We start from the raw sequence: 26,656 nt of genomic DNA on the forward strand, positions 1-26,656 counted from the left end.
ACGAGATCCAATAATATTCCCGTATTTGTACTCTGACTACCATAATACTGGGTGTGGTAAGGGTATATTTTCATGTGAGTCATTGCTGGCTTCTCCACTGTGGTTAATAATCTCTTTTTATTATGCAACTTAGGGAACCTGGAATGCTAGATTTCTTATTACTTGTACTTTTTTTGCCTTTAAATATTTCTCGGCCTAGGGTGTAATTTAAAGTAAATTCTAATGTTTATAGAGATTCCGAAATTGATGTTTCTGTTTTCCTGTGTTCTTTTTAGATACCATGGATGTAAGTACAGCTCATTCATACATGGCCAAATAATAACAAAGGACTGGGGCAAAGACCACGCCTGAAAGTCACGTTTAGACAAAGACACAACTGACTTTTCCAGTTCACCTGACCTTTTGCCTGCTTATATCTTATTCCTGGCTTTTATATAAACTATCTATGAAATTAAACTCCTGCTATAGTTTTTATGTGTAATAGAATTTAGCACAAATTCTATTACATAGTTGAGTTTTAACTGCATGGACAAAAGTTTTTTTTTCTTTTGTTGCAAAATTACAATGTTTAACTTTTACTTTGCTGAGATATTCAACAATACAGAATGAGGGCCAAGACTATAGCACCTGAAAACCAAAGACCCCCATTAAATTATATAATTTGTATTAAGCAGCTTTTGTTAAATACACAATTTTATAATTATTTTTAATGCCATTCCTCAGCTAGCAGATGCTCTTGATAGTGATCCTGCAACAGCCAACCAAACCAATCAGCAGGCTGGAGGGCCAGCATGGCCTGGGCAACCTGCTAACCCTGCCTGGCCTGGGCAACCTGCTAGCCCTGCCTGGCCTGGGCAACCTCAAAATCCGTCTTGGCCTGGGCAACCTCAAAATCCTTCTTGGCCTGGGCAACCAGGGGGGCAACCATTCCCACAATGGCCTAATCAGCCATACCAGCCACAATGGCCTGGCCAACCGGGCCAACCGGGCCAACCCACTGCACCTGGGTGGCCAGGACAAATTCCACCAACTGCCCCACAGAATGTGCCATTGGTAAGATAAAACTAAATATTTATATTAGTTTATCTCTATTTTTTACATTTATTTTACACTGTAGCTAAAATATCCTCAAAGACAACATGTAACAGCCAAAATATAAAACACATATTTTCTAAATGTCTTTACCAGAATGTCCCATTAGACATGCCTCTGCCTCAAGGAGTATATGACAAGCTGCTTATTACTATCCAAGGGGAACCCAAGCCTAATGCCAAAAAGTAAGAGCAATCTGAATCTATTGAACAGTAATTTACCCAATCAGATGTTAGAAAAAATATGTACGTTCAGTAAGATTATTTAATATTCGAAAACTCTTTTCTATTTTTTCCTATTTCCAGGTTTTCAATTAATCTAGCCAGAAATAAAGACATTGCCTTACACTTTAACCCCCGATTTGATGAAGATGGGATTAAGGTGCTAGTTAGAAACTCTATGATAAGTGACGTGTGGGGCAAAGAGGAAAGAACAGCTCCCTCATTCCCTTTCATTCCAGGAAAGCCTTTTGAGGTTAGTATTGCATTTAAAGATGCTGATTTTGTTTGGGTTCAGTCCAGCTTACATAGTCGTCTTTTTGGCTTCTTATCACTTTCTTTGGCATAGTTTTGTTGTTTGCTGACATTTTATATAATTTTCATGAACTCTCTTTCTTGGTATTTTAGGTGAAGATCTTGTGTACTGCCACTGACTTTAAAGTGGCTGTGAATAAGGCACACATGTTTGAGTACAAACATCGACTTCGTGAACTCAACCAGATTAACCATCTCACTATTATTGATGATGTCAAAATTACATCTGTAAATTTTGAGAACCTTCCCTGAGGGGAAAATCTTGAATGTTATGATCTTCATGTAGAAACTGAGGGGTTCTTTTTTCTTACTTGTAAATCCTGATTTATGTGCCTACCTGTTTTTATTTTGTGAAAAAAAGAACTTGCATGACTGTACTTCTGTGATTACATAAAGCACCATTCACCTCTTTCCCAGCAGCACAGCAATGCTTTGGTATATTTGCAACTTCTAGACATCTCTGTTAAACAAACCTGGAAATATTGCACATTTTAGTGGTCTAGCCAGCACCAAAGAGTCAATATTCTGGATATTACATAAAGACAGACATTAAAGTAGATATAATAACATAACTGAGTAATTGAAAAATAACTTTCAGAAGACCAACCCCAAGTCATAGACAGGTAGCTATGATTTAACATTTGAGGCTCTCATGACTGAATGACGTTTGTTAACCAGTTAGATACTGAATTTATCTAAATTATAAATTCAGTAAAGACTTTTGTTTCTGTGTACCGATATAATGGGCCTTGTGGTAGGCAATGATATTTACATTAAACATATAGGTTTAATAATAACCACACAAGCTAGCTTAATTGACCCTAGGATTGAGACAGACAGTATGTTGAACAGTATGTTGTTATCCATAATATGTTTAGAAAGAAACTTCAACAAATTATAAATTCAATTACTTTTTGTCTGTTTTCTTGGTCTTCATTTACATTACTTCCTTTGGTATTTATATAAATACAAATAACCTAGACTAGGGGGAGTAAACGTAATAGAACTTTCAAATAACATTCAGGTGAAATTATTATTATTATTATTATTTTTTTTTACAAATTTCAATATTTTTCTTTTGCTTCATGCAACAATTGTTTTCTTTTTCTTTTTGCATGCACCCCCTCACCATTGTCATGACTCCTACATCAATATTCCTTCAGCAGAGGGCCTGGAGAGTCATCACCTTACACACAAACATGTTAAATGATAAAAAAAAAAAAAAAAAAAAAAACTGACCATCCTCATGGTCACCAAAGGATGAGATTACAACAAATGTTCTGAAAAAATATTTTATGCTTTAAAAAAATTCAAAGAATCATCCTATAACAAAGGTTAAATTCTGGGGCTCAAACAGTTGTCCCTTTAATGGTCCAATAGCAGACAATTTTCCTTTTACTTCATTCCAGGTAGAGGCTATTTGGAAAGGTAGATCATTTAACCATCCAAAGAACACTTTGTCGGTTTCTATGAATGTAATGTCTTTGTTCTTTGATCTAATAAAACTCAGGCTGCCTCCGAGGTCTTTAGTCGGGCCAGTGCTGCATTTTTAATCATGGAAACATTTGCTGCAAAAGCCCAAGTGTAATATAACACAACCTGAATTATTCACAAGTGCTTGTTTTGAGTGCTTTACATACCTGGAACTTTCAAGGGGAATTTATTTGTGTTTACAGTAAATATCAAAAAGAGCATTAATTTTACCTTGCTTGTGTCTCTAAAAATGTCATACTTTATACCTGTGGAATTTTATATATAAACATTTAACATGTTGTCAATCAGTATTCCCTGAGGCCTGTGTGATAAAAGTTCAATTAAATTTAATTCAATTTTATTTGTAGATTACTTTTAACAATTGACATTGTCACAAAGCAGCTTTACACAATCAAAAAAATTATTGAAGTTTGTATGAAATGTAAATGTGTATGAATCAAAATGACAAGACTGTCCCTAATGAGGAAGCCGACAGTGGCAAGAAAAAACTCACCTGAGATGGCGGTAGGAAGAAACCTTAAGAGGAACCAGACACAACAGGGAATCTCATTTGGGTGATAACGGGTAAGAGGGATTAAACAGGGAAAGTGTGCTTAGGACAGTATTTTATTCTCTAGAACATTAAACAGAAACATCACAACAACATTATCTCAATACCTGTACACAGTGTTTTTTTTGTGTCTTTATTGCACATATTAATCTCCATCTGTGACCACCCCATTTGCAGGTTAAATATACTGTAACATCAGGGAAACTATAAAATGTATAGACTCAATTAAAACATAGATAGATAGATAGATAGATAGATAGATAGATAGATAGATAGATAGATAGATAGATACTATAACCTGCTGCTGCTGTAACAATAATTTGCCTCACAGGATCAATAAAGTGGGAAACAAAAAGGCAGGAGGGAATAGAATGTAATTGCAAATTTTATAAATTAGCACAGTATTGCAGATGCTATATATAAAACAATAGAGTGCAAACTGGCATTTCTAAATATGAAAAAAAAATGAAAAGTGCAAATCTGATGTAGAAATTAAGGATTAGAGTTTAGTTTAAAATAGATAGTATGTTAGTTTAAGGATGCTTTTTTTGCCAAAAAATTGCTGGCATGGCTGTGGCCTCATACCTCTTGGGTTAAGGGTTTAATTCCCACATTGTATCTCTAGGCATAATGTTAGCATGTTTGGTCATTTCCGAGTTTACCTGCTTGTCAGGTCGTCATTGAATGACAGTGCATGGTAATCATCACAATTATTCAACACTTATTACAGAACACCCTCTGGGCTACAAAGACGTTTGGCCTACGGCCTTGTCCTTATGCTGGTCAGTTTAGGTCCCTTCCCCGTACATAGAATAGGTGCTTAACTTAACTGTCTGGAAGGTATCACCAAATGTGTATGGCTCAACCATACATTAGTATGGATAGATTTGATCGCACTATACTTTAAGTGTGCATCCCTACATGTAGAAACACGCACAACCAATACCTGGTGTCAACTTGGATTTGAAAGTCTTGGTGGGCGCTTTGCTTTAGACGCTTTTGTCTGTAGCATGTGTGTGTGTAGTCTGACAGGTTAATTGTCTAAAAGGTTAATTATCTGTAGAGTGTGTGTGTGTGTGTAGTCAGGGGTAGCTCAGTGGTTAAGGCATTGGACTACGGTTCGGAAGATCCCAGGTTCAAACCTCACAACCACCAAGTTGCCACTGTTGGGCCCTTGAGCAAGGCCCTTAACCCTCAACTGCTCAGATGTATAATGAGATAAAAATGTAAGTCACTCTGGATAAGAGCGTCTGCCAAATGCCTAAATGTGTGCGCGCGCCCTGGGATGGATTGGCACCCTGTTCACCCTGTTCAGAGTGTACGCTGCCTCAGTCCTAAAGTCTCCTGTGATAAGCTCTGGGCCCCCAGCAACCCTGTACACAGGATAAGCAGTACAGAAGATGAATGAATGAATTAATTAAATAATGAGATTTTATTCAATATTTAATTAAACGCTAAATGGGTTAGCAACAAAACAAACGAACAAACAAAAACATAAATGTTTTTTTTTATTATTATTTTATTTTATGCGATAGAATAAAGGAGGAACTCCTGACAGTGCTGCAGTGTGGGAATGTGACATGGGCCCGGTGCTCCCCTTCGCGGGTTAGTACGTGCGCGTTCCCGAGAGCGTGTACGTCACGTCAACGCGCAACTATATGAGGCTCAAGCTGCTCCTCGGTTTCGATGCTGGTCTGATGTTGGGACGCGGAGGGGCAGAAACTCGCAGTATATTGATGGCTTAAAAGAGGGAACGATCTCCCGAATCCGCCTGGATGGTGAAGACAAAGAAGCGCGGTGTGGAATATTTCCAGCAAGTCAATCATAACGTCTTATTTCCGACTTTTTTTTGCCCAGGTCAGCTTCTAACTCTTCATACTAAATAATCAAACATTTCTGCGTTTATTTCTTCTGAAACTGTATTTCAGAGCATTTAAAATATATAAGCTCAATCTGACATCAGTGTTTAACTGTCTGTGTTTGTCTGGCTGTGGCTGATCGAGCTGTCGAGTGAAACCAGATAGCTGACCAAGTTGTGGTTCGTCAGATAGCTAAGCTAAGCTAGGCTAAACTATCCAGTGTGTTAGCCTGCTAGGTCTGCTAGCCACCTAGCGGACTGTTTACAGGACCTTCTTGGACAGCCATGTAGTCGGGGTGGAGGTTCATAAGGTATTTAAACATTTTATGTATATCTTGACTTTTCATGAACTGAGAACTTGTATAACAATTGCTCGTTATTTTCATATTATAGCCAGTGACGCATCTCACGAGACTTGACATTTAGTCAGACAGCACGATAACAGACTAAGTTGTCTAGACGCTGTCAAATGTTAAAGTAATAAACCACTTGGGACCTTCCTACACGGTTTTTATTTTGCCCATTCTTTAACTTTACTAACTCATTAACTAACCTTACAGATAGGCTAGGGAAATAACTATGTACTATTTCCGTTGTAATAATTGCTTAGTTGTTAATTGGCTCATGACAATAATAATAATAATAATAATAATAATAATTTTATTATAATATTTTTGTCTTGTCTGGCATAGGTTTGTTTAATGGGTTATTTGTTATCGTTGTTTGGCCTCACTGCCTAAGTATTATTTAACGTTAACTCTTCTAGCAGTGTCAGGTTAATATAACACAGTTGATCTGGAGCCTTATAACTGCTATGTGTACATCCTATATGTCTGCCCCTTGACACTCAGTTCATCTGCTTTAACTCAAGTTTCTTTTTAAAACATAGGACGCACTTACTGTACATTTATGCACAGTCTTCAATTCAGGCTTCCAGCCAAACTTTGAACTCTGGTTTGTGATTAACAGGTCTGCAGTTTAACAACAGTAGACTCTACCAACGGACCTTTTTTGGATAATCAGCAAAGTGGGACGAGCATTTTGGAACCTTTCGTTTGCTCTAATTGTAGGCCAGTAAAGAGAAGAGTGGGTTTTGTCTCTGTCTAGTCAACTGGTGTCTGAAAATGACGTGCTGCTGTATTATAAGTATGTATTATATATTAAACAAGTCCAATTGAATGCAGGACTTTGTCAGACTGTTGGACACTGATCAAAAATTCTTTGTGTAATACTTATGGTACCTACTCGATTTATTTTGTGATGTAAGTGATGACTAAAGACCTGTCTATTTAATAAGCATTTGGGTTAACTCCCCTCCCACCAAAAAAAAAAAAAAAAACTTTCAACAATGTTTGGCGTATAGTGCTTCCAAACAGTAACCCAGACTAAGTATCCAATGATGTAAACTTCAAAGCACTAAGTCGCTCTGGATAAGATTGTCTGCCAAATGCTTAAATGTAAGGTCATATGGCCGTATAGACTGTTATGCAGGTACTTAATATTTGATTCAAATCTGCTTTCTCAGAGAGTTAAGGCAATGAGTTACTGATTGGAAGGGTGGTGGTTCAAGCCCCAGCTCCACCAAGTTGCCATCATTGAGCCCTTGAACCCAGATTGGGTTAAGGCCCTTGCCTTAACCCAATCTGCTCCAGGGGTGCTGTATTATGGTTGACCCTGAGCTCTGACCCTAGCTACGTTGGGATATGTGGTAAAAGAATTTCACAATGCAGTAAGGTATTTGTCAAAAATAAAAGCTAAATGTAATTTTCATACTTGACCAGTGAGTGAGCATGACAAGATGATACAAGAATGATACAAGATGACTGTTCATTAACACGCACAATTTAGTGAAATATGCAATACATCATATTTCAGTACAGATGTATTTCATTTGTGTTGTCACTTTTGATTATGCAGTATAAGCAACTTCACACTTGGCAGGTTTCACTTTTCTCTGCTCTAAGAAGTAGTTGTATTTAAACATGTGGAACTATCTTTGTGTATTAAAAAATAAACTTTGTAGCCTGAAGCAATGTAAGGTCTGTTTGCTGCTCCAGCTCGAGGGGTCATCTGATGGTGTGGGTGTTTAGCTGGAGAAAACCTGTCTGCCAGCTTTGCCTGGAGTCATGTAGCAGAGATCTGTGTGCAAGTAGGTGGGTCTAAAACCGCTTAAAAGCCTCTGGGCTGCTTGAAAAACTGTCTGGGTGAGGCAAGTTTCGTACAGCAGGTTGCGACAAGCTTTTGTCTTGCAGATTAGAGAAGCTGTACATTTGGTTGTTTCGTTGTTGCATGTGCTTGTGTTTTCTTTTATGGAAACTGCTGTCTGTGTTTTGTAAAGATTTTGGTACTTTGGGGCACTTAGGATTATTCTTATAAGGACATGTCTAGGTGTGACAAAATATAATTGAGCAGATTGTTAAATATAGTTTGTATGCATTTCCAGATACCAAATGCATTCTCCATTCGTACCATTTTGTTTTTTCTACATGACCCATGAGCACACATCCTCTTACCCGTGGTCTCTGGGTGTGTTCAGAGATGTTACAGTACAGCATTTCAGTAAGACTTATCTTTCCATTTACAGACACGCTTGTATCTATAAAAACTGCCTTACCAGTGCAGGCTTTAATACATTTTCTAAAAAAGGTTTTATATTCTGCTTCGGCTAGACATGGCTAATATTGTCAGTATTGTCTAAACCTGTAGCATAGTGCATCAGTGTTTAGATGTGCACAGACAGAACAGCCATTTTACAGAAGAAATATGGCTTAAGACAAGACAATGCTGCAACTATGCAAGGTAATAATCAAGTGCAAGACTACAAACTGCTGCTCCATGTTTTTTTTTTCTCGTTTCATGTTCAGTTTCTGCACTGATTGGTTGGTATGTAGGCACATTTGTTTTGACATTAAGGAGCTGCCAGTATTTAACATTATATTTGATGTATTATTGCAATTGTGACATTTCAAACATCCTGCATGTAAAGTTCATATTTGTAATAGGAGTAAGAAACAAATGTTAAAATTTATAATGAATATTTATAATAGTTTTTTTTATAGGGGTTGACGTAGCCCAAAATCTCATTTTCATTCAATTTAGGCTTGGGGTTTTCACTAATGATGCCCTGCAACCTACTGGCGGTGGTTGGGCATTGGCTGGGAATTGATCCAGGTCGAGATAATAAGAATACACTTTACTGAGTATAAAATATTAGAACATAGAAACAAAAGAACTTCCTCATATTTATTGTCAAGGAATTATTATTGTGGACATCTAACTGAAAGCACAATCTTTGCTGGCAATTTGTCAGCAAATCCTGTATGGGACAATGCATATTGTGTTTCATGGAAATATCTTATCGTGTTTTGGCCTCTCACCTAACTCTTTTGCCCCTCATATGTTGCTGCATATGAAGAGAAGCTGTTACAAAGCCAGTGTGATGTTCTCTGAGGAGAACAAACAACTTTCAAGAGTTTTGTGATTTCATTGAGAAAGGACAGCACAGTTGCTTACTTTATCAGGACTCTGATTGATTTATTGATCACCATGATTATTTGGACACCTGGAAGGTGAATGAAAAGAAAACCTTCAGGTTGTTTACTTGAAGTAAAACACGGTCTAGTGGTGGAAATTGAATAAAAGTAATTTTAAAATATCTCTTTCCGCTGCTGGTCATAGTTTTACAAGCTAAAATATCTCGCCTAACAAAATTAACATGCACTGAATGACATTAGACATGTTTTTTATTTTTATTTTTATCTCACCTCATTTGCTGTTATCTGATAGCAATATTTCCTGCACATTTTTCACTCCTCAACTGTGTATTGGTCAGCATTTCATTGTCCTTATCTATGCCTGTTTTGTTTTTGATAGTGGTTTTACCGTCTCTACTCTTTAGTATTGTTGCCCCATTTATGCGTAGTCACGTGTATCTTTGCGTTTTATGGTAGCACTTTGGTCCTGGGGAAATGTTTGTTTCTTTTCCTGTGTATTGTCCTAGCTTTATATGGTTGAAATGACAATAAAAGCCACTTGACTTAATTACGAGTCACCATTGAATGTTTTTAAATTCTTGTGCTGTAACTTTTCGTGACTCTGAACCCCTCTGCTCTCTGCCTGGTTCAAGTTCTCATCACATAGAGATCACTTCCTCCTGCTGAGGATGACCGCATATGGTCTCCTTAAAAATACATGTGACTGCTAAGGCAGGTTCCACTTAGAATAAACTATTAAGATGGCTTTGGACTGCTATGAGGGCTTATGACTGCAGTCACTTTGATTAGTTTTAAGACTGAAATTGCTGCAAACAGTTTTTACCCAAGTCTCATGTCATGTTAACTAAAACGCATTTCCTGTGCTACAGTTTCACTTTTGACCATGTACTATACAGTTACGGAACAGATTTATTTACGGTTGAGCTATCCAGTATCCTGTAAATGAGTATGGGTTCCCTTTCGAGTCTGGTTCCTCTTGAGGTTTCATGTCATTTTGGGATATGACACTTGATTCTGTCGTGCTTGGGTTGCTCATAAGGGACAAATTGATAACACTGTAATCAAGTTATAAAATCGATACTTTGCTTGCTTCTTTCCGAATTTTTCATTTCTGGAAAGATGCTTTGTGACCATGTTCATTGTTGAAAGCATTGTACAACAAAAGTTAAACTTAATAGAATTTTCAGTCACTGAACTTCTGACCTAACCTTTTGCAAACAGGACGAATGTTGTGGCATTAGAATACTGTGCCACAAAGTCTTTTGCATTTGCAAATGGAAAAGAACCTTGTGTGCGTACGTGCACATGCAAGGCAAGAACAAAACATGGCCATCATGTTTAATAACAGGGTAATTGTTTGTATGATGGTTCCAAGAGTGTACTACATTGTAAAAAATAGTGCCTGTATGCCTCAAAAGAGAACAGGAATGAATGTGGAAAACAGGTCCACAGTGTTTGCCAAGTGTGTTGAAATAGCACCACCACAGTGTGGGGAACGAGAATTTTCTGTTTTAGCTGCAGGCCTTTTGACAGCATAACTGGTTAAGGCTTAGCAGTTTGAGATTCAGGAAAAAATTGAACATTTACTTGGTGTATCTGCATTAGTTGTTTATTGTTTAATTTATTACTCATCTACACAAAAAAAATAAGTTTTTTTTTTTTTTTTTTTTTTTTTTTAATAAAAGGTTCTCGGTTGTTCACATGCCAGGATCAGTTTGTAGCAGCTGGACTGTTTGAGAAATTGCATTGTGTAATCTCGCTGGCTCCTCTTTTTAAATGAATGCCATTATTATTATGAAAGATCAGGTAGAGAAGTGTGCTTAAAAAACTTATGAAGGAATGTACAGTCTATGAGCATTTCCCCAGCAAGTAATTTTCCATGTGTGTGATTTCATTAGTGGGAAAATGAGGTGTGTTTGGGCAGGGTTTGGGGGGCGGTGTTATGAATATGTATGATCTGGAATCTGTCTCATTAGGCATGATATTCTAAACCTATTGACAATTTATGGACATTAGACTTGTCTAGATGCATTGTTAAGCGTGTTTGGATTCGTACAGTTTGTTACATGATGTTCTGTTGGGTGCGTGTTGTGATCTGATGCTTTGCCACTTTTTACCATTTTTGTTTTTGCATAGGTTTCTATGTATACAAATTACATTTCTTTTGGTTTGTTCAGTGCATTGTACTGAAACATGCCTTAATATTGAAGTCACAGTGCGGTATGTTATTGACATGTGATTCTTGCGTACTGTTGCACCCTTAGAGGACGTTGGGTAGCCATTGTGTCCTCCTTTTTTAAATTTTATGAGGGTGCCAGCCGTTCAGCTTAGAAGGTATCAAATTCTACCATATGCTGCACTGTGAAGAACAATGGATGAATCTTAAGGCTATGTATACTTTATATATCTAAATATTAATTTACAAATATTTGTGCATTAATCTCTCAGTAGAAAAGGGATGGAATTTATTTGTGGGTAAATGTGGTGCGCAAAGCTGTTTGATCCACCAGCAATGTGTCAAGGAGGTGTATATGTTTAGCAAGATTGAAGTGTGGAGGTGTATCTTGTGTATATGGAAAACATGACAAATTTGTGTTGCCAATTATATATGTACGCTTACCTAACGGATTATTAGGAACACCATACTAATACGGTGACCCCCTTTCGCCTTCAGAACTGCCTTAATTCTATGTGGCATTGATTCAGCAAGGTGCTCCAGGGCACGAAGCTCCCGTTCCACCACATCCCAAAAATGCTCTATTGGGTTGAGATCTGGTGACTGTGGGGGCCATTTTAGTACAGTGAACTTATTGTCATGTTCAAGAAAATTTTTTAAATGATTCGAGCTTTGTGACATGGTGCATTATCTTGCTGGAAGTAGCCATCAGAGGATGGGTACATGGTGGTCATAAAGGGATGGACGTAGTCAGAAACAATGCTCAGGTAGCCCGTGGCATTTAAACGATGCCCAATTGGCACTAAGGGGCCTAAAGTGTGCCAAGAAAACATCCCCCATACCATTACACCACCACCACCAGCCTCCACAGTGGTAACAAGGCATGATGGATCCATGTTCTTATTCTGTTTATGCCAAATTCTGACTCTACCATTTGAATGTCTCAACAGAAATCGAGACTCGGGCAACATTTTTCCAGTCTTCAACTGTCCAATTTTGGTGAGCTCGTGCAAATTGTAGCCTCTTTTTCCTATTTGTAGTGGAGATGAGTGGTACCCGGTGGGGTCTTCTGCTGTTGTAGCAAAAGTGTGTTGTGGCTTCACAAATGCTTTGCTGCATACCTCGGTTGTAACGAGTGGTTATTTCAGTCAAAGTTGCTTTTTTATCAGCTTGAATCAGTCGGCCCATTCTTCTCTGACCTCTAGCACCAACCTAGCATCTAGGCATTTTCCCCCACAGGACTGCCACATACTGGATGTTTTTCCCTCTTCATACCAAAAATATATATTTTTTAAGTTGGCATAGGTCCAGCTGAAATACTTGTACACTTAAACAATAATAATTGTTTATTTATTTTTGTTTTAAATTCACTTTTTATTATTTTTTTAAATTGTCTGTTTAAATGAGCTACTGCCAAATTGCACCCAGTTACTACCGGGCCAGACCCAACTATTGTCCGTCATGCTTCTTTGCCGTCACAGCTTTTGTTACTGTGGTAACAATGTCAGCATTCCTTTAAAAAAGAAGAAAAAAAACAGCCCATGAAAATTATAAATATATCAGTTGTGTTTTAACTTCAGTATTACTAAACGGTATAAAATTGAGGATGTCACAGAAAATTAACACTCCTATCCATGTAAAAGAAGCTAGGTTGGTTGTTTGTGGTTAGCCACTAAGCAACTGACATCTAACCAAACTTTCTTTAGCTCATGAAAACAGATGCGCAATTTGGTTTAACTCTATGTTTTAACTTTTGGATCGCTAACCTGGTTCAAAACTATTTTTGTTTCTTTTGCTTTTGGGGGGAAATTGGTAGGGAGAGGGGTTTTGTATAGAGCAGCTGTTAGTAGCCTAGAGAAGCTGCACCTATGCTTAAACACTCGGACAGCATCACACACTTTTTCTCAGGTCTAGTTCCATATTGGCTTTCGTGGTAGGGCTGGGCGATTAATCGAAAAGTAGTCGAAATCGACAATTAGAACCTATAATCAATAAAATTTTCCCAGGTCGATTATTTAGATTACTTTTCCTTTAAAAACATTACTGCGTGTGGAGTCACGTGACCCCGCTCCGTTACGTTATTTTGCCAACATGTCGAGCATGGAGAGCTTAAACACAGACAAATGAGCAACAAGAGCAGCTTGTACCAAAGAAAAATGCAGTCTCCGTTATTTGGACACATTTTGGCTTCAGTAAGGATGACACTGAACAAACTGAAGTCAGATGTAGATACTGTAGAAAAACGACGCCCAAAGGTAACACCACCAGTTTGTTTCAACACTTAAAGCACAATCACGTGTTATGAGGGCAAAAAAATAAATAAAATAATTGTTCATTAATCGTAATCGAGTTAAAATGTTCAATTAATTGAGATTTTGATTTTAGGCCAAATCGCCCAGCCCTACTTCGTGGTTTGGGACTTTTTTGCAGTTTGCACAGAACACTGTTTAAACTTTGTATAATGATGGCTACAAGTTCTTGGTGGCTTTTTTCCTTTTGTTTACACATCTAACTAGCTGTTTAATCACTGTATTCACTACAGTAGTAATATTAATAGCTATAATGCATCAAACTTTATGGACATGGGCCAGTAGCTCATTAAAGGTCATCATCAAACACTAGAAAAGGAGGGAAGGTTTAAACCTACGAGTGCTTGTCTGCAGCACTTCTACCAGCTTAAATTTTTTAAATGATTCGAGCTTTGTGACATGGTGCATTATCTTGCTGGAAGTAGCCATCAGAGGATGGGTACATGGTGGTCATAAAGGGATGGACATAGTCAGAAACAATGCTCAGGTAGCCCGTGGCATTTAAACGATGCCCAATTGGCACTAAGGGGCCTAAAGTGTCTACCAGCTCCAGATGGGTCGGTCCAGTGTCCCAAAAAGGCTTACTATCCCAAACTTCTACACACACCCTGAGTGGTGAGCCTGACTAAATGCATCAGAATCACCAGACTGGTTTGGGCTAGCCTGCCAATTCAGCTGACACTCTGCACAACTGTGGGGAATAAAAAGAGGAGAAAAAACTGTCATGGAATTGGGTAACAACAGTTCAGCTCTCAAGACACCCAAATCGGGCCCTCCGGGGCAACGGCAACTTAGGTTGTAAAGACCATATATCAGATCTCTACTAGGGCTAAAACAATTCCTCGAGTAATTCGATTATAAAAAATGATCGAGGCAAAATCTTCTGCCTCGGAAGTTTCTATTAATTAATTTTAAAGCTTGCATTATGTTTTTGCGCAATTATTTGTTGACGGCGCGCTTTTGACCGTGCGCTTCCAGATGCAAGCTGCCAGTAAACGCCAACGAGGAAGAAGCGCTTACGTCACCCAAAAAGTAGAAGACGCAAACAGTTAGCTGTGTATTGATTTTATGGAGCGTTCTGTTGCGGGCTACAAAATGGAAGAGAGCGATAGAAATATCAGCGAGCCAAGAGAAGAAGGAGGTAAGGCTTACATGTTATGCCTGAGGTGTAGATTTGAAAACTTTTAGTTCTGAAAGTTTAGTTGCACACCTTTAGTGTTTTTGTATAATTATTTGTTTCAGTGAGTGCCTTAGTTTTTTGATACTTAGTCATTTGAAAAACCTTTTTTTTTTTTTTTTTTTTTTTTTTTGTGTCTGTGAAAAGGCTTTAAAAATAATAATGTATAATGGCACTGTAATGCACTTAACTTATCTCAGTCAACTTTAATACCCCTATCTATCAGCGGTTTCATGCGCTGGCCGGAAGTATGTTTCATCATGATTTACCGTGAGTTTTGGCGCTGTGATTACGTTTCCATCTTTCCACGGCAAAAAAAAATAAACATGTAACTGCATCTCACTGCGAGTCAAACCGCATAGGTGAGAGAGGTGTATAAGCTATTCCTTATATTGTGAATAATGACAACGTTTATTTTTTGATAAAATGCTGTATGCATTTAAAAAATAAGTGTGTGTATACGGAAGTAAGTGTGTGTGTATACGGAAGTAAGTGTGTGTGTATACGGAAGTGTGTGTGTGTGTATACGGAAGTGTGTGTGTGTATACGGAAGTGTGTGTGTGTATACGGAAGTGTGTGTGTGTGTATACGGAAGTGTGTGTGTGTGTGTATACGGAAGTGTGTGTGTGTATACGGAAGTGTGTGTGTGTGTGTGTGTGTGTGTGTGTGTGTGTGTGTGTATACGGAAGTGTGTGTGTGTATACGGAAGTGTGTGTGTGTATACGGAAGTGTGTGTGTGTATACGGAAGTGTGTGTGTGTATACGGAAGTGTGTGTGTGTATACGGAAGTGTGTGTGTGTGTGTGTATACGGAAGTGTGTGTGTGTGTGTGTGTATACGGAAGTGTGTGTGTGTGTGTGTATACGGAAGTGTGTGTGTGTGTGTGTATACGGAAGTGTGTGTGTGTGTGTGTATACGGAAGTGTGTGTGTGTATACGGAAGTGTGTGTGTGTATACGGAAGTGTGTGTGTGTATACGGAAGTGTGTGTGTGTGTGTGTGTGTGTATACGGAAGTGTGTGTGTGTGTGTGTGTGTGTATACGGAAGTGTGTGTGTGTGTGTGTGTGTGTGTATACGGAAGTGTGTGTGTGTGTATACGGAAGTGTGTGTGTGTGTATACGGAAGTGTGTGTGTGTGTGTGTGTGTGTGTGTGTGTGTGTGTGTGTGTGTGTGTGTGTGTATACGGAAGTGTGTGTGTGTGTGTATACGGAAGTGTGTGTGTGTGTGTATACGGAAGTGTGTGTGTGTGTGTGTGTATACGGAAGTGTGTGTGTGTGTGTATACGGAAGTGTGTGTGTGTGTATACGGAAGTGTGTGTGTGTGTATACGGAAGTGTGTGTGTGTGTATACGGAAGTGTGTGTGTGTGTATACGGAAGTGTGTGTGTGTATACGGAAGTGTGTGTGTGTATACGGAAGTGTGTGTGTGTATACGGAAGTGTGTGTGTGTATACGGAAGTGTGTGTGTGTGTATACGGAAGTGTGTGTGTGTGTATACGGAAGTGTGTGTGTGTGTATACGGAAGTGTGTGTGTGTGTATACGGAAGTGTGTGTGTGTATACGGAAGTGTGTGTGTGTATACGGAAGTGTGTGTGTGTATACGGAAGTGTGTGTGTGTATACGGAAGTGTGTGTGTGTATACGGAAGTGTGTGTGTGTATACGGAAGTGTGTGTGTGTATACGGAAGTGTGTGTGTGTGTGTGTGTGTGTATACGGAAGTGTGTGTGTGTGTGTATACGGAAGTGTGTGTGTGTGTGTATACGGAAGTGTGTGTGTGTGTGTATACGGAAGTGTGTGTGTGTGTGTGTATACGGAAGTGTGTGTGTGTGTGTATACGGAAGTGTGTGTGTGTGTGTATACGGAAGTGTGTGTGTGTGTGTATACGGAAGTGTGTGTGTGTGTGTATAAGGAAGTGTGTGTGTGTGTGTATACGGAAGTGTGTGTGTGTGTGTATACGGAAGTGTGTGTGTGTGTGTGTGTGTGTGTGTGTGTGTGTGTGTGTGTGTGTGTGTGTGTATACGGAAGTGTGTGTGTGTGTGTATACGGAAGTGTGTGTGTGTGTGTATACGGAAGTGTGTGTGTGTGTGTGTGTATACGGAAGTGTGTGTGTGTGTGTATACGGAAGTGTGTGTGTGTGTATACGGAAGTGTGTGTGTGTGTATACGGAAGTGTGTGTGTGTGTATACGGAAGTGTGTGTGTGTGTATACGGAAGTGTGTGTGTGTATACGGAAGTGTGTGTGTGTATACGGAAGTGTGTGTGTGTATACGGAAGTGTGTGTGTGTATACGGAAGTGTGTGTGTGTGTATACGGAAGTGTGTGTGTGTGTATACGGAAGTGTGTGTGTGTGTATACGGAAGTGTGTGTGTGTATACGGAAGTGTGTGTGTGTATACGGAAGTGTGTGTGTGTATACGGAAGTGTGTGTGTGTATACGGAAGTGTGTGTGTGTATACGGAAGTGTGTGTGTGTATACGGAAGTGTGTGTGTGTGTGTGTGTGTGTATACGGAAGTGTGTGTGTGTGTGTATACGGAAGTGTGTGTGTGTGTGTATACGGAAGTGTGTGTGTGTGTGTGTATACGGAAGTGTGTGTGTGTGTGTATACGGAAGTGTGTGTGTGTGTGTATACGGAAGTGTGTGTGTGTGTGTATACGGAAGTGTGTGTGTGTGTGTATACGGAAGTGTGTGTGTGTGTGTGTATACGGAAGTGTGTGTGTGTGTGTATACGGAAGTGTGTGTGTGTGTGTATACGGAAGTGTGTGTGTGTGTGTATACGGAAGTGTGTGTGTGTGTGTATACGGAAGTGTGTGTGTGTGTGTATACGGAAGTGTGTGTGTGTGTGTATACGGAAGTGTGTGTGTGTGTGTATACGGAAGTGTGTGTGTGTGTGTATACGGAAGTGTGTGTGTGTGTGTATACGGAAGTGTGTGTGTGTGTGTATACGGAAGTGTGTGTGTGTGTGTATACGGAAGTGTGTGTGTGTGTGTATACGGAAGTGTGTGTGTGTGTGTATACGGAAGTGTGTGTGTGTGTGTATACGGAAGTGTGTGTGTGTGTGTATACGGAAGTGTGTGTGTGTGTATACGGAAGTGTGTGTGTGTGTGTGTATACGGAAGTGTGTGTGTGTGTGTGTATACGGAAGTGTGTGTGTGTGTGTGTATACGGAAGTGTGTGTGTGTGTGTGTATACGGAAGTGTGTGTGTGTGTGTGTATACGGAAGTGTGTGTGTGTGTGTGTATACGGAAGTGTGTGTGTGTGTGTGTATACGGAAGTGTGTGTGTGTGTGTGTATACGGAAGTGTGTGTGTGTGTGTGTATACGGAAGTGTGTGTGTGTGTGTGTATACGGAAGTGTGTGTGTGTGTGTGTATACGGAAGTGTGTGTGTGTGTGTGTATACGGAAGTGTGTGTGTGTGTGTGTATACGGAAGTGTGTGTGTGTGTGTGTAAGTAACGGAAGTGTGTGTGTGTGTGTGTGTATACGGAAGTGTGTGTGTGTGTGTGTGTATACGGAAGTGTGTGTGTGTGTGTGTGTATACGGAAGTGTGTGTGTGTGTGTGTGTATACGGAAGTGTGTGTGTGTGTGTGTGTATACGGAAGTGTGTGTGTGTGTGTGTGTATACGGAAGTGTGTGTGTGTGTGTGTGTGTATACGGAAGTGTGTGTGTGTGTGTGTGTATACGGAAGTGTGTGTGTGTGTGTGTGTATACGGAAGTGTGTGTGTGTGTGTGTGTGTATACGGAAGTGTGTGTGTGTGTGTGTGTGTATACGGAAGTGTGTGTGTGTGTGTGTGTGTATACGGAAGTGTGTGTGTGTGTGTGTGTGTATACGGAAGTGTGTGTGTGTGTGTGTATACGGAAGTGTGTGTGTGTGTGTGTGTGTATACGGAAGTGTGTGTGTGTGTGTGTATACGGAAGTGTGTGTGTGTGTATACGGAAGTGTGTGTGTGTGTGTGTGTGTATACGGAAGTGTGTGTGTGTGTGTGTGTGTATACGGAAGTGTGTGTGTGTGTGTGTGTGTATACGGAAGTGTGTGTGTGTGTGTGTGTGTATACGGAAGTGTGTGTGTGTGTGTGTGTGTATACGGAAGTGTGTGTGTGTGTGTGTGTGTATACGGAAGTGTGTGTGTGTGTGTGTGTGTATACGGAAGTGTGTGTGTGTGTGTGTGTGTATACGGAAGTGTGTGTGTGTGTGTGTGTGTATACGGAAGTGTGTGTGTGTGTGTGTGTGTATACGGAAGTGTGTGTGTGTGTGTGTGTGTATACGGAAGTGTGTGTGTGTGTGTGTATACGGAAGTGTGTGTGTGTGTGTGTATACGGAAGTGTGTGTGTGTGTGTGTATACGGAAGTGTGTGTGTGTGTATACGGAAGTGTGTGTGTGTGTATACGGAAGTGTGTGTGTGTGTGTGTGTGTGTGTGTGTGTGTGTGTGTGTGTGTGTGTGTATACGGAAGTGTGTGTGTGTGTGTGTGTGTGTGTGTGTGTGTGTGTGTGTATACGGAAGTGTGTGTGTGTGTATACGGAAGTGTGTGTGTGTGTGTATACGGAAGTGTGTGTGTGTGTATACGGAAGTGTGTGTGTGTGTATACGGAAGTGTGTGTGTGTGTGTGTGTGTGTGTATACGGAAGTGTGTGTGTGTGTGTATACGGAAGTGTGTGTGTGTATACGGAAGTGTGTGTGTGTGTATACGGAAGTGTGTGTGTGTGTATACGGAAGTGTGTGTGTGTGTGTGTGTGTGTGTGTGTATACGGAAGTGTGTGTGTGTGTATACGGAAGTGTGTGTGTGTGTGTGTGTGTGTGTGTGTATACGGAAGTGTGTGTGTGTGTGTGTGTGTATACGGAAGTGTGTGTGTGTGTGTGTATACGGAAGTGTGTGTGTGTGTGTGTATACGGAAGTGTGTGTGTGTGTGTGTATACGGAAGTGTGTGTGTGTGTGTGTGTGTGTATACGGAAGTGTGTGTGTGTGTGTATACGGAAGTGTGTGTGTGTGTGTATACGGAAGTGTGTGTGTGTGTATACGGAAGTGTGTGTGTGTGTGTGTGTGTGTATACGGAAGTGTGTGTGTGTGTATACGGAAGTGTGTGTGTGTGTGTATACGGAAGTGTGTGTGTGTGTGTATACGGAAGTGTGTGTGTGTGTGTGTGTGTGTGTGTATACGGAAGTGTGTGTGTGTGTGTGTGTGTGTGTATACGGAAGTGTGTGTGTGTGTGTGTGTGTATACGGAAGTGTGTGTGTGTGTATACGGAAGTGTGTGTGTGTGTATACGGAAGTGTGTGTGTGTGTGTGTGTGTGTGTGTGTGTGTGTATACGGAAGTGTGTGTGTGTGTATACGGAAGTGTGTGTGTGTGTATACGGAAGTGTGTGTGTGTGTGTGTGTGTGTGTGTGTGTATACGGAAGTGTGTGTGTGTGTATACGGAAGTGTGTGTGTGTGTATACGGAAGTGTGTGTGTGTGTATACGGAAGTGTGTGTGTGTGTATACGGAAGTGTGTGTGTGTGTATACGGAAGTGTGTGTGTGTGTGTATACGGAAGTGTGTGTGTGTGTGTATACGGAAGTGTGTGTGTGTATTCGGAAGTGTGTGTGTGTGTGTGTGTGTGTATACGGAAGTGTGTGTGTGTGTGTGTGTGTGTATACGGAAGTGTGTGTGTGTGTGTGTGTATAAGGAAGTGTGTGTGTGTGTGTGTGTATAAGGAAGTGTGTGTGTGTGTGTGTGTGTGTATACGGAAGTGTGTGTGTGTGTGTGTGTGTGTATACGGAAGTGTGTGTGTGTGTGTGTGTGTGTATACGGAAGTGTGTGTGTGTGTGTATACGGAAGTGTGTGTGTGTGTGTATACGGAAGTGTGTGTGTGTGTATACGGAAGTGTGTGTGTGTGTGTGTGTGTGTGTGTGTGTGTGTGTGTGTGTGTGTATACGGAAGTGTGTGTGTGTGTGTGTGTGTATACGGAAGTGTGTGTGTGTGTGTGTGTATACGGAAGTGTGTGTGTGTGTGTGTGTGTATACGGAAGTGTGTGTGTGTGTGTGTGTGTGTATACGGAAGTGTGTGTGTGTGTGTGTGTGTGTATACGGAAGTGTGTGTGTGTGTGTATACGGAAGTGTGTGTGTGTGTGTATACGGAAGTGTGTGTGTGTGTGTATAAGGAAGTGTGTGTGTGTGTGTGTATACGGAAGTGTGTGTGTGTGTGTGTATACGGAAGTGTGTGTGTGTGTGTGTATACGGAAGTGTGTGTGTGTGTGTGTATACGGAAGTGTGTGTGTGTGTGTGTATACGGAAGTGTGTGTGTGTGTGTGTATACGGAAGTGTGTGTGTGTGTGTGTATACGGAAGTGTGTGTGTGTGTGTGTATACGGAAGTGTGTGTGTGTGTGTGTATACGGTAGTGTGTGTGTGTGTGTGTATAAGGAAGTGTGTGTGTGTGTGTGTATACGGAAGTGTGTGTGTGTGTGTGTGTATACGGAAGTGGTGTGTGTGTATACGGAAGTGTGTGTGTGTGTGTGTGTATACGGAAGTGTGTGTGTGTGTGTGTGTATACGGAAGTGTGTGTGTGTGTGTGTGTATACGGAAGTGTGTGTGTGTGTGTGTGTATAAGGAAGTGTGTGTGTGTGTGTGTGTATACGGAAGTGTGTGTGTGTGTGTGTGTGTATACGGAAGTGTGTGTGTGTGTGTGTGTATACGGAAGTGTGTGTGTGTGTGTGTGTATACGGAAGTGTGTGTGTGTGTGTGTGTGTATACGGAAGTGTGTGTGTGTGTGTGTGTGTATACGGAAGTGTGTGTGTGTGTGTGTGTGTATACGGAAGTGTGTGTGTGTGTGTGTGTGTATACGGAAGTGTGTGTGTGTGTGTGTATACGGAAGTGTGTGTGTGTGTGTGTGTGTATACGGAAGTGTGTGTGTGTGTGTGTATACGGAAGTGTGTGTGTGTGTATACGGAAGTGTGTGTGTGTGTGTGTGTGTATACGGAAGTGTGTGTGTGTGTGTGTGTGTATACGGAAGTGTGTGTGTGTGTGTGTGTGTATACGGAAGTGTGTGTGTGTGTGTGTGTGTATACGGAAGTGTGTGTGTGTGTGTGTGTGTATACGGAAGTGTGTGTGTGTGTGTGTGTGTATACGGAAGTGTGTGTGTGTGTGTGTGTGTATACGGAAGTGTGTGTGTGTGTGTGTGTGTATACGGAAGTGTGTGTGTGTGTGTGTGTGTATACGGAAGTGTGTGTGTGTGTGTGTGTGTATACGGAAGTGTGTGTGTGTGTGTGTGTGTATACGGAAGTGTGTGTGTGTGTGTGTATACGGAAGTGTGTGTGTGTGTGTGTATACGGAAGTGTGTGTGTGTGTGTGTATACGGAAGTGTGTGTGTGTGTATACGGAAGTGTGTGTGTGTGTATACGGAAGTGTGTGTGTGTGTGTGTGTGTGTGTGTGTGTGTGTGTGTGTGTGTGTGTGTATACGGAAGTGTGTGTGTGTGTGTGTGTGTGTGTGTGTGTGTGTGTGTGTATACGGAAGTGTGTGTGTGTGTATACGGAAGTGTGTGTGTGTGTGTATACGGAAGTGTGTGTGTGTGTATACGGAAGTGTGTGTGTGTGTATACGGAAGTGTGTGTGTGTGTGTGTGTGTGTGTATACGGAAGTGTGTGTGTGTGTGTATACGGAAGTGTGTGTGTGTATACGGAAGTGTGTGTGTGTGTATACGGAAGTGTGTGTGTGTGTATACGGAAGTGTGTGTGTGTGTGTGTGTGTGTGTGTGTATACGGAAGTGTGTGTGTGTGTATACGGAAGTGTGTGTGTGTGTGTGTGTGTGTGTGTGTATACGGAAGTGTGTGTGTGTGTGTGTGTGTATACGGAAGTGTGTGTGTGTGTGTGTATACGGAAGTGTGTGTGTGTGTGTGTATACGGAAGTGTGTGTGTGTGTGTGTATACGGAAGTGTGTGTGTGTGTGTGTGTGTGTATACGGAAGTGTGTGTGTGTGTGTATACGGAAGTGTGTGTGTGTGTGTATACGGAAGTGTGTGTGTGTGTATACGGAAGTGTGTGTGTGTGTGTGTGTGTGTATACGGAAGGTGTGTGTGTGTGTGTATACGGAAGTGTGTGTGTGTGTGTATACGGAAGTGTGTGTGTGTGTGTGTGTGTGTGTGTATACGGAAGTGTGTGTGTGTGTGTGTGTGTGTGTATACGGAAGTGTGTGTGTGTGTGTGTGTGTATACGGAAGTGTGTGTGTGTGTATACGGAAGTGTGTGTGTGTGTATACGGAAGTGTGTGTGTGTGTGTGTGTGTGTGTGTGTGTGTGTATACGGAAGTGTGTGTGTGTGTATACGGAAGTGTGTGTGTGTGTATACGGAAGTGTGTGTGTGTGTGTGTGTGTGTGTGTGTGTATACGGAAGTGTGTGTGTGTGTATACGGAAGTGTGTGTGTGTGTATACGGAAGTGTGTGTGTGTGTATACGGAAGTGTGTGTGTGTGTATACGGAAGTGTGTGTGTGTGTATACGGAAGTGTGTGTGTGTGTGTATACGGAAGTGTGTGTGTGTGTGTATACGGAAGTGTGTGTGTGTATACGGAAGTGTGTGTGTGTGTGTGTGTGTGTATACGGAAGTGTGTGTGTGTGTGTGTGTGTGTATACGGAAGTGTGTGTGTGTGTGTGTGTATACGGAAGTGTGTGTGTGTGTGTGTGTATACGGAAGTGTGTGTGTGTGTGTGTGTGTGTATACGGAAGTGTGTGTGTGTGTGTGTGTGTGTATACGGAAGTGTGTGTGTGTGTGTGTGTGTGTATACGGAAGTGTGTGTGTGTGTGTATACGGAAGTGTGTGTGTGTGTGTATACGGAAGTGTGTGTGTGTGTATACGGAAGTGTGTGTGTGTGTGTGTGTGTGTGTGTGTGTGTGTGTGTGTGTGTGTATACGGAAGTGTGTGTGTGTGTGTGTGTGTATACGGAAGTGTGTGTGTGTGTGTGTGTATACGGAAGTGTGTGTGTGTGTGTGTGTGTGTATACGGAAGTGTGTGTGTGTGTGTGTGTGTGTATACGGAAGTGTGTGTGTGTGTGTGTGTGTGTATACGGAAGTGTGTGTGTGTGTGTATACGGAAGTGTGTGTGTGTGTGTATACGGAAGTGTGTGTGTGTGTGTATACGGAAGTGTGTGTGTGTGTGTATACGGAAGTGTGTGTGTGTGTGTATACGGAAGTGTGTGTGTGTGTGTATACGGAAGTGTGTGTGTGTGTGTATACGGAAGTGTGTGTGTGTGTGTATACGGAAGTGTGTGTGTGTGTATACGGAAGTGTGTGTGTGTGTGTGTGTGTGTGTGTGTGTGTGTATACGGAAGTGTGTGTGTGTGTATACGGAAGTGTGTGTGTGTGTATACGGAAGTGTGTGTGTGTGTATACGGAAGTGTGTGTGTGTGTATACGGAAGTGTGTGTGTGTGTATACGGAAGTGTGTGTGTGTGTATACGGAAGTGTGTGTGTGTGTATACGGAAGTGTGTGTGTGTGTATACGGAAGTGTGTGTGTGTGTATACGGAAGTGTGTGTGTGTGTATACGGAAGTGTGTGTGTGTGTATACGGAAGTGTGTGTGTGTGTATACGGAAGTGTGTGTGTGTGTATACGGAAGTGTGTGTGTGTGTATACGGAAGTGTGTGTGTGTGTATACGGAAGTGTGTGTGTGTGTATACGGAAGTGTGTGTGTGTGTGTGTACGGAAGTGTGTGTGTGTGTGTGTACGGAAGTGTGTGTGTGTGTGTGTACGGAAGTGTGTGTGTGTGTGTGTACGGAAGTGTGTGTGTGTGTGTGTACGGAAGTGTGTGTGTGTGTGTGTACGGAAGTGTGTGTGTGTGTGTGTACGGAAGTGTGTGTGTGTGTGTGTACGGAAGTGTGTGTGTGTGTGTGTACGGAAGTGTGTGTGTGTGTGTGTACGGAAGTGTGTGTGTGTGTGTGTGTGTACGGAAGTGTGTGTGTGTGTGTGTGTACGGAAGTGTGTGTGTGTGTGTGTGTACGGAAGTGTGTGTGTGTGTGTGTGTACGGAAGTGTGTGTGTGTGTGTGTGTACGGAAGTGTGTGTGTGTGTGTGTACGGAAGTGTGTGTGTGTGTGTGTACGGAAGTGTGTGTGTGTGTGTGTACGGAAGTGTGTGTGTGTGTGTGTACGGAAGTGTGTGTGTGTGTGTGTACGGAAGTGTGTGTGTGTGTGTGTACGGAAGTGTGTGTGTGTGTGTGTACGGAAGTGTGTGTGTGTGTGTGTACGGAATGTGTGTGTGTGTGTGTACGGAAGTGTGTGTGTGTGTGTGTGTACGGAAGTGTGTGTGTGTGTGTGTGTACGGAAGTGTGTGTGTGTGTGTGTGTACGGAAGTGTGTGTGTGTGTGTGTGTACGGAAGTGTGTGTGTGTGTGTGTGTACGGAAGTGTGTGTGTGTGTGTGTGTACGGAAGTGTGTGTGTGTGTGTGTGTACGGAAGTGTGTGTGTGTGTGTGTGTACGGAAGTGTGTGTGTGTGTGTGTGTACGGAAGTGTGTGTGTGTGTGTGTGTACGGAAGTGTGTGTGTGTGTGTGTGTACGGAAGTGTGTGTGTGTGTGTGTGTACGGAAGTGTGTGTGTGTGTGTGTGTACGGAAGTGTGTGTGTGTGTGTGTGTACGGAAGTGTGTGTGTGTGTGTGTGTACGGAAGTGTGTGTGTGTGTGTGTGTACGGAAGTGTGTGTGTGTGTGTGTGTACGGAAGTGTGTGTGTGTGTGTGTGTACGGAAGTGTGTGTGTGTGTGTGTGTACGGAAGTGTGTGTGTGTGTGTGTGTACGGAAGTGTGTGTGTGTGTGTGTGTACGGAAGTGTGTGTGTGTGTGTGTGTACGGAAGTGTGTGTGTGTGTGTGTGTACGGAAGTGTGTGTGTGTGTGTGTGTGTACGGAAGTGTGTGTACGGAAGTGTGTGTGTGTGTGTGTGTGTACGGAAGTGTGTGTAAGGAAGTGTGTGTGTGTGTGTGTGTGTACGGAAGTGTGTGTACGGAAGTGTGTGTGTGTGTGTGTGTGTACGGAAGTGTGTGTATACGGAAGTGTGTGTGTGTGTGTGTATACGGAAGTGTGTGTATACGGAAGTGTGTGTGTGTGTGTGTATACGGAAGTGTGTGTATACGGAAGTGTGTGTGTGTGTGTGTGTGTACGGAAGTGTGTGTATACGGAAGTGTGTGTATACGGAAGTGTGTGTATACGGAAGTGTGTGTGTGTGTGTGTATACGGAAGTGTGTGTATACGGAAGTGTGTGTGTGTGTGTGTGTATACGGAAGTGTGTGTATACGGAAGTGTGTGTATACGGAAGTGTGTGTATACGGAAGTGTGTGTATACGGAAGTGTGTGTATACGGAAGTGTGTGTATACGGAAGTGTGTGTATACGGAAGTGTGTGTATACGGAAGTGTGTGTGTGTGTGTGTGTGTGTGTGTGTGTGTGTGTGTGTGTATACGGAAGTGTGTGTGTGTGTGTATACGGAAGTGTGTGTATACGGAAGTGTGTGTATACGGAAGTGTGTGTATACGGAAGTGTGTGTATACGGAAGTGTGTGTATACGGAAGTGTGTGTATACGGAAGTGTGTGTGTGTGTGTGTATACGGAAGTGTGTGTATACGGAAGTGTGTGTGTGTGTGTGTGTATACGGAAGTGTGTGTATACGGAAGTGTGTGTATACGGAAGTGTGTGTGTGTGTATACGGAAGTGTGTGTATACGGAAGTGTGTGTATACGGAAGTGTGTGTATACGGAAGTGTGTGTGTGTGTGTGTGTGTGTGTGTGTGTGTGTGTGTGTGTGTGTGTGTGTATACGGAAGTGTGTGTGTGTGTGTATACGGAAGTGTGTGTATACGGAAGTGTGTGTATACGGAAGTGTGTGTATACGGAAGTGTGTGTGTGTGTGTGTATACGGAAGTGTGTGTATACGGAAGTGTGTGTGTGTGTGTGTGTATAAGGAAGTGTGTGTATACGGAAGTGTGTGTGTGTGTGTGTGTATACGGAAGTGTGTGTGTGTGTGTGTACGGAAGTGTGTGTGTG

The 26,656-nt window shown here is 41.6% G+C and overlaps 2 protein-coding genes across 4 annotated transcripts in view; both read left to right on the plus strand.

The window, feature by feature from the left end:
* The first annotated feature begins 279 nt into the window (after positions 1-279).
* Positions 280-2,540, plus strand: lgals3b (lectin, galactoside binding soluble 3b). Its single transcript, XM_053509367.1, has 5 exons — positions 280-286; positions 724-1,053; positions 1,189-1,277; positions 1,398-1,566; positions 1,719-2,540. The coding sequence occupies exons 1-5, from the start codon at positions 281-283 to the stop codon at positions 1,875-1,877; spliced, it is 753 nt and encodes a 250-aa protein (XP_053365342.1). The 5' UTR covers position 280; the 3' UTR covers positions 1,878-2,540.
* A 2,779-nt stretch (positions 2,541-5,319) lies between these two features.
* fbxo34 (F-box protein 34) overlaps positions 5,320-26,656 on the plus strand; it is a 38,206-nt gene continuing 16,869 nt past the window's right edge. Inside the window, exons 1-2 of one of the 3 annotated variants that reach the window (XM_053509257.1) lie at positions 5,320-5,526; positions 5,673-5,838. The gene's annotated coding sequence lies outside the window, so the exon portion shown is untranslated. The other 2 variants (XM_053509256.1, XM_053509255.1) reach the window with 2 other exon arrangements.

This window comes from Clarias gariepinus, chromosome 13 (assembly GCF_024256425.1).
Source record: "Clarias gariepinus isolate MV-2021 ecotype Netherlands chromosome 13, CGAR_prim_01v2, whole genome shotgun sequence".
NCBI classification, from domain to species: Eukaryota; Metazoa; Chordata; class Actinopteri; order Siluriformes; family Clariidae; genus Clarias; species Clarias gariepinus.